We start from the raw sequence: 7,747 nt of genomic DNA on the forward strand, positions 1-7,747 counted from the left end.
TTAAAATATAAATCCATTCCCCATCCCTGTCATCGAGAATAATGCTCAGCAAATGACCAACCGCCTTTTTATTACGTAAATCTATGTCTCCTTCACAAAAGAACACGGATAAAAAAGTCAAGTCGAGTTTTAAAACTTCCAACACAAAAGAGCAGTTAATTCAAATTAATGTACATTTATTGCCAGAACAATTTAACTTTTTTTCGCCATCGTCATCTCCCTCCATCTAAAATTTTCATTCTTTCTTCATTATTATCGCAATTGCGTCTACAAAAAAGTTGCCCATTTTATGTTTAAATATTTTTTTGTCTACGAGAGACTTTTCGTTAAACATAATGATGATGACATTAATTAATTAAGTTACGATTAATATTTTGATAAATTAATGTCAAAAGACGCGCTCATCTGAAAATTTTAATTGGCGACGACAACGACTCGAGATCAAACGTCCAGCTGAATTCTAATGATGATAGATAAATGTTGTTATAATTATGGCATAAAATCAAAATAATTAAGTGAATTATGCGAAAGTTAAACATGAACAAGTCACAAAGGAATTCGAAGCGAAAAGTGATGAAAAGTGATTTGTCTCGACTGTTGCTTAGCATTAATTTTCTCCGTCGTCGTAAGATTTATTGGGTTTGAGTGTTCAAAATTGTATGAAATTAATTTCAATTGATGAGAAAAGCACTCAACTCACTCGAAGTACGAAGGGATGTAATAAAATGTGATTAAAGGAACTCCCATTTCATGTCGCTCGTTTGATGAATCTCTCTTTGCCACGGGAAAAACATTTTCTCGGTACTTGAACGAAATGACAAGAAGTGAGTGAGTGGTATATTAAATAAATTCCAAACTTTTCTGTGGTTTTATCGCAAAAGTGTCTTCCTCCCTAATTGGCAACATGCAAAACTTTGTCTGTACGGAACAAAAATTGCAGAGAAAAAAATCAATACAACTTTCAATAAGATAATGGAACAATAATTGGTTCAAAATACTTTTGTTGTTCGGATTCGACAAATACAGAACAAAAGTTTCGAAACCAATAAACAAATATCATTTTTAACAAAATACAAAACAAATTTTTATAATAATAAATGTATGAACTATCTCCGCATTCGCACTCACTCGCAGAGACACTTTATCAATAATTTAAGGACGACGACGATGCGATAGACTACAATACTTATTGCTCGCCGCCGCCGCCGCTTCCATGCAAAAATGTCTATGTCGTCATTTGTTTATAAATTATTTTTTTAGTATGCCTGTCTGATGATCAGGTGTGTTTGTTGTTTATTGAAAGTTGTTTTATTTTTTTTTTGGAAAAGAAGCTCTTTTGGGCGGAATTGAATTTTTTGCTGTTTTTATAAATTTTTAGAATTAAAAAAAATAGTTTAAAAAATTAAATATTTTTTTTTAAATGAAAACAAAAAATTGATTTCAATTGAAATTTTTGAAAAATTATTTGTTTTAATAAAAAAAAAATATTTAATTAATTGAATTATTTTTATTTTTAAATTTTTTTTTAATTATTTTTCAAAATTAATTAATTATTATTTATTTGAACTTTTATAAATTAATTATTTATTTTTAATTAATTAAAAAATTAAATTATTTTTTAAAAAAAAAATTGGGACGCTCTTAGACTTGAAACTATTTTGCCATTTTTTTATGACTTAAAAAATTTAAAAGGAATTGCTCTTTTTTTGAAATGTCTTGAAAACATCTATTGTCAAATAGATCAACTGATAAAAATTGAGAATTGACACATTTTTGTATTTTATTTGTACTAAATTTTAGTTTTAACTGCTTTTGAGCCTCATAAATTTTAATGAATAGAATTTTTTTTTTTTTTGAGTTTTTAGTAAAAAAAAATTTTTTTTTTATAAGCGCCATCTATTGAGTAATTCTATCGCAAAGTTCTGCAAATTATTTTTTTGTGCAAAATTCTTGATTATAAATTAAAAAATTGACGTCTGGTTTAGAATTTTTCCAAAAGCATAAATTTTGATTTTGAACAAGCGCCATCTACTGAGTAAATTTTGTTCAAATTTCTTCAAACAGATTTCTCCAAATTAATTTTTGAACAAAATTTCTATTTTAAATATCTGGCTAAAAATTTAACAAAAAATCACAAATTTTGATTTATTGAAACGAGCGCCATCTATCGACTTATTTTTGACTGATCCATAATTCAAATTCAAAATTTAAAAAAAAATGTTTTTTGAACAATTTTTCGTTTAAATTTACAAAGAGTTTGATGTCTTGTTAAAATTTTCCTTGGAAATGTAAATTTGCAATTTAATTCAAGCGCCATCTATTGAGTAAATTTTTAAAATTTTGCTTAAAATGATTTTTGAACAAATTCAGGTTCAAAATTACCAAAAAATGTGATTTGATCAAAAAAAAAACTATTCTGTGACTTTCAATGTTTTCTCTTTTATTTGTTGTTGTTGTTTCATCGTACGTCGCGCCAAACTTAGCATTTGATAAAAATATCGCAATAATTTAGAGAACAATATTTTTATTATCAAAACCGAGGAAAAATATACTAAAATAAATAATTTAATGCGATTCAGTTGTTTGTTCGCTGTTTTTTGTATTTATATGCAAATAATAATGGAAATGTCAAACTGCGATGTCGGTGTTGAAGATTATTTATTGTTGTTTTTTTTTCGGCATTGATTATTAATGAGGATGTCCCGTTTTTCATTTCGGATGTTTTTTTTTTATTTTTTTCTATCAAAAGTCAATTTATTTTATTTTAATTTGATTGTTTGAGTAAAAAAAAAAAGTTGGTTACACGCCTATTCAACTAACTTTCATCTGATATTTCGCATAATGGAACGTTACTAGAAACAATAAGAGAACTACGAGTAAATTGGTGTGCGACATGTAAAAACGCTGGTGGGAATTGGTAGACGTGTAAATGGAAACGGCATGCGATCCCTCCAAGTTTTCGCGCGTCACTTGTTCGTGGCAGCGACCAATCGAGAAAATATCGATGTCGCTCATGCGTCTGCCGTTGACCTCGAGCGGCGAAATGCAAAAGTTATTCTTGAGAAAATCCCCCTGTTGATAGGTCCCGTTGGCAAAGGGACTATCGAGTAGCGTGTGGATGTGACAACCGCACGGAAAGTGATTATTTACAACGACAAGTTGCTCGATCCCGTCGAGAATGATGCTCCCCGGCTCGGGTGTGTCCAGCAGGTGATTGCCCTGTATCCGAAACTGTTTCACGTGATGCCCATACGAGATATTGAGTTCTTGTATCGCATCGATTTTATTGTTCAAAATACTGAGGGTCTCGACGTGCGACAATCCCTCGAAGCTTTGGGCGCACAAAACCCCCAAATCGGACTCTTGCAACGACAGCAAGTTGATGTTGATGAGGCCACGGAAGGTAAATGGTGCCAGCGATCGCAAATCCATAAACGACAGCTTTATCGAGCCAACGGTATCGAGACCCTGAAAGGCATCCGGCTCTATCGCTCGAATACCTGACGGCAAAATTATCCTTTCGACATTCGTTAAACTCGAAAATGCATTTGTTTCAATTCTAACTAAGGGATTATTTTTCAGCGTAATTAGCCGAATATTAGCGGAACCCGCGAACGCATAACCCTCAACTTTGAGGATTTTATTGCTCGTTAACGCGAGAAGTGTTAGATTTTGCAGCCCCGCAAATGCAAATTGTGCGACTTTATCGATGGCGGTATTGTGGATTGTTAATTCACGAAGTCGCGGTAAACCACGAAACGCGAATGGACGAATTATGGTGATGTTGTTGCCGTCTAACGTCAACTTCCGCAGTGCCCGAAGACCGCCAAATGCATCACTTTTGACGTACGGGAAGTTGTTCTTGGTCATCGACAATTTTTCTACAGTGGTGGGAAATTTTTTCACAGGTATCTCCGTTAAGCCGCCCGAACTGCAAATCACCTGCGAAGAAATCAGAAAATTTATTCCTTTAGGAAATTCGATTAAAAAAAAACGACGAAGAAAATGCATTAAATAAATTATATTTTGCTTTCAAAGAAAAATGTCAAACTTACCTCTGTTTGTGACAAGCAAATACATTCAAGAGGACAGGCTTTTGTAATAATTGTGGATCCATGCAATTCCCATAGGAATCCAAAATAAATAAGGATCCACGAAATTATTTTCATTTCCTAAATTGAAAGACTGCACTTTAATAGCCTGCAAGTAAAAGAAAAGAAGAAAATGTTTGAGTTAGCAAATAAGAACAAGACAGGAAAAAAACTTTTCATTTTAATATAAATATCTTTTTTGAAATGGATTATAGTGATGATGTTGGTGCAAAGTGACTTTTGTTGAAATAAAAAAATTAAAATAAAATAAAAGAATTTTTTTAAAAAAATCTTTTCAGTTGGTTCTATTAATTTTTTTATAATTTTTTTTTTATTGTTTTTTAATATAAATTTATTTTAATTAAAAAAATATTTTAATTTAATTTAATTTAAAAAAAATTTACTTATTTTTTTTAAATTTGATTAAAATAAAAAATCAAATTAAAATAAAATGAAAAATTATTTTTTTTATTTCAAATAAATTTATATTAAAAAAAATATTCAAAACAAATTAAATATATTAAAAATAAATATTATATAATAAATTATTTTAATTTAATTTATTGTCACAAACAAAATTAATTCTATTTTTTTATTTTTATATATATTTATATACAGTATTTATTTTATATTTAATATTTATTTATTATTATTATTTAAATATATTTTATTTTATTTATTTTAAAAACTTTAAATTTATATTTTTGAAATTAATTTTTAATTTTATTGAAAGTATATTTTTTTGTCTTACAAAATTTTATTTTATTAAAATTTAATAAATATTTCTAATTTGAAATAAAATTTGAATATTCAAAAAAATTGTTTGATTTTTTTTTATTTTACGAGTTTTATATTAGGTATTTAATATTCAAAATTATACATATTTTTATAGCTTTTAATATTTCAAAAAAAAAAAAAAATAATTTATCAAAATTAAAATTATATGTTATTAAATATTTATTAATACTTTTAAATTACACTTTTTTATTTCTTTATTAATTTAAATTTATTTAAAATTTTTTGCGATAAATGATTTAACAAAAATAAATTTAAAAATTTAAAATAAATTTAAAAATAAATAAAGTTAAAATATTTAAGATTTAAACTTATTAAAAATAATAAGATTTTTTTTAATTTTTAGAATTTTTATCAGATTTACTTATTTTTTATTTAACCAGATATTAAACAAAAAATTTATTGATTAGGTACATAATTTTTAAAATTACCCAAAATAAATTATTTATTAAAATTATAATTAAATTTTAAATCAATATTTTTCTATCAGTTAAAAATTTAATCTGACTTCTGATGATGAATTGCAAATTTAATTTGAAAAACATAATTTAATAAAAAAAATTATAATTGAATAATTTAAGAAAATAAAATTTAATAAAAAGATAAATAATTTAATTAAAAAATATAAAAATTGAATAATTTAATTAAATAAATTTTTATAAAAATTTAATAACATAATTAAATTAAATAAATTTTGAATAAATTATAAAAAATTAAATTATTTTAGTTTTTTTTCCTTTAAATATTAATTTTCACTCAATTTTTTTCAAATTTAAAACCTCATTTAATTTTCATCAAAAACTTTCGTTTCAAATTCTATCAAAAATTCGCAATTTCCTCTCTCAACTAGGACAACAACTCGCCTTCAGGCAACAAAAAAATCCGTCTACTGTCTACTTCTCCTCCAAAAAAAAAAAAAACTAAAAATCCGACAGTCGAGACAACATTTTCAATTTTGTTGAGCACAATTAGCGCAACAACGAGCCAGACGAAATGAAATAAGATACAAGACAGCAACGAACGAAAAAAAAACAAGAAACTAGGCTACAAGATGTTAACAAAATATTTGATCAAAATTAAGAACACGTGCAATAAACATTTTGTACTTGCATCGACGGCGCGAGATACCGAGAGAAGCGAAGAGAAAAGGGCAAAAGACGTCGCAGAACCAGCAGAAAAAAATGAAATAAGTATAAATGTGCACTGAATAAAATTTTCCTGCAATATTTTTGTGTGTTGTTGTTTCGAGTAAAAACAAAAATTTCTGCAAAGTAAACATATAATGCAGCATTCCGTCGTCCTCATACAGCTGTATTTATATATAATTTTGTGCTGCAATTTAAAATAAACTAGGTACACGTTGCGAAAAAAATACACAGAAAATCGAGGGAGGTGAGTTTTTTAGTAGTATAAATATTTCATATTCTCGTTCACTGCAATCGGTTGCATTTCTATTCAATTTTAGGGTTTTTTTTTGTAGGTGAACGTGAACCGAGGCGAAGTTAATTAAAAAACTAAAGTCAATGACATTTGTGAAGTAGAATGGAGACGACTGGTTTTTTGGTTTTAATCTCTCAACGACATCAATAACACATTATCAATGCCATTAATTTCAATCGTACATGTCGTTTGCTGCGGTTCCACAGTGTTATCGGCAAAACCTTATCAAATATATTGCCAATTAATGGAAGAATCTCGTTCTTTTCGTTCATGTTTTTTTACCGCATTTCGCAGAAAAAATGCGGTTATATGATGGAATGTTGTCCGTTTTTGTTTATTTTGGTCTAGAATTTATTTATGAATTCATGGAAATTATGAAAAAGGAAAAAAATATAATTTTTAGGATGAGGAGTATCAAAATGTGAATTGAGGAGTACGAAAATGTGAAATATTTGTTTCTAAAAGAAATTTTATTTAAAAAAAACTATTAAATTGATAGCAAAATCTTTTAAAACATTTTGAGGAGTATGAAAATGAAAAAAATCTGGATCTTGAGGTGTTAGTAAATGTAAAGTGAGGAGTACTAAAATGAGAGAATTTTTTAATTACAGAAAATTTTATTAATTTAATTAAATTTTAAAACAATTTTGTGGACTAAGATTAATATTCTAATAATTTTTGAGGATGAGGAGTACTGAACTGTGAATTAAGGAGTACAAAAATGTGAAATATATTGAAAAAAACTTAAAGAAATCACATAAAAAGCTTTAATGGATTAAAAAGACAATCTTTTGAGTCATGAGGAGTAAGAAAATGTGAAATTTTAATATTTCATGGGAAAATTAAGAGAATTAAGAGCTAAAACTGGAAAAAATGAGCAAATGGAACAATTTTTTCTTTCATGAGGAGTATAAAAATGAGATATTTCATGTATATGATAGACTTTTAAAAGGAGTTCAAAATTGTGAAGTGAGGAGTACAAAAATGTAAAATATTAGAATTTTAAGGGCAAACTAAAAAAAAAAAACAGCAACTCTAAGTTAATTGAAAAACTTATGAGGAGTATCAAAATGAGAAATTTTTTCTGGATCTTGAGGAGTAAGAAAATGTGAAATAACAAATTTAAATCTATAAAATGCGATATAGTTCTTCGATTGAAATACCATTGAACATTATAACTTTCTGTTTGTATCGCACGCCACACCTCGATGTTATTTTTTTTCTTCTTCCGTTGCATCAACAATGGAAAAAAAGGAAGAGATGTCGTTTTATCCATTTTTTTTTGTTCTTTGCCATGTATGAATGTTAGATATGTGAAATTAATCTAGCGTACGTGAGTATATACCACATTTATTTTATTACTGGTACTTTCCGTCGACGTTGCCGTTTATTATTATGGGAATCTCTTAATGGGAAAATAA

General features: G+C 27.2%; 1 protein-coding gene across 1 annotated transcript; it reads right to left on the bottom strand.

Annotated features, from left to right (window-relative positions):
* Window positions 1–2,811: 2,811 nt before the first annotated feature.
* LOC134835212 (leucine-rich repeat-containing protein 70) lies at window positions 2,812–4,169 on the bottom strand. Its single transcript, XM_063850082.1, has 2 exons — window positions 4,056–4,169; window positions 2,812–3,942 (listed from the first exon to the last, which is right to left on the bottom strand). The coding sequence occupies exons 1-2, from the start codon at window positions 4,167–4,169 to the stop codon at window positions 2,812–2,814; spliced, it is 1,245 nt and encodes a 414-aa protein (XP_063706152.1).
* Window positions 4,170–7,747: the final 3,578 nt, after the last annotated feature.

This window comes from Culicoides brevitarsis, chromosome 3 (assembly GCF_036172545.1).
Source record: "Culicoides brevitarsis isolate CSIRO-B50_1 chromosome 3, AGI_CSIRO_Cbre_v1, whole genome shotgun sequence".
NCBI classification, from domain to species: domain Eukaryota; kingdom Metazoa; phylum Arthropoda; class Insecta; order Diptera; family Ceratopogonidae; genus Culicoides; species Culicoides brevitarsis.

What these genes read in the sequence shown, in the direction of transcription:
- LOC134835212 (XM_063850082.1), bottom strand. Translation starts at nt 4,169, where the DNA reads ATGAAAATAATTTCGTGGATCCTTATTTATTTTGGATTCCTATGGGAA. An exon ending in TTTGCTTGTCACAAACAGAG is followed by an intron (nt 3,943 to 4,055) that starts GTAAGTTTGACA and finishes ATTTCTTCGCAG; the next exon opens with GTGATTTGCAGTTCGGGCGG.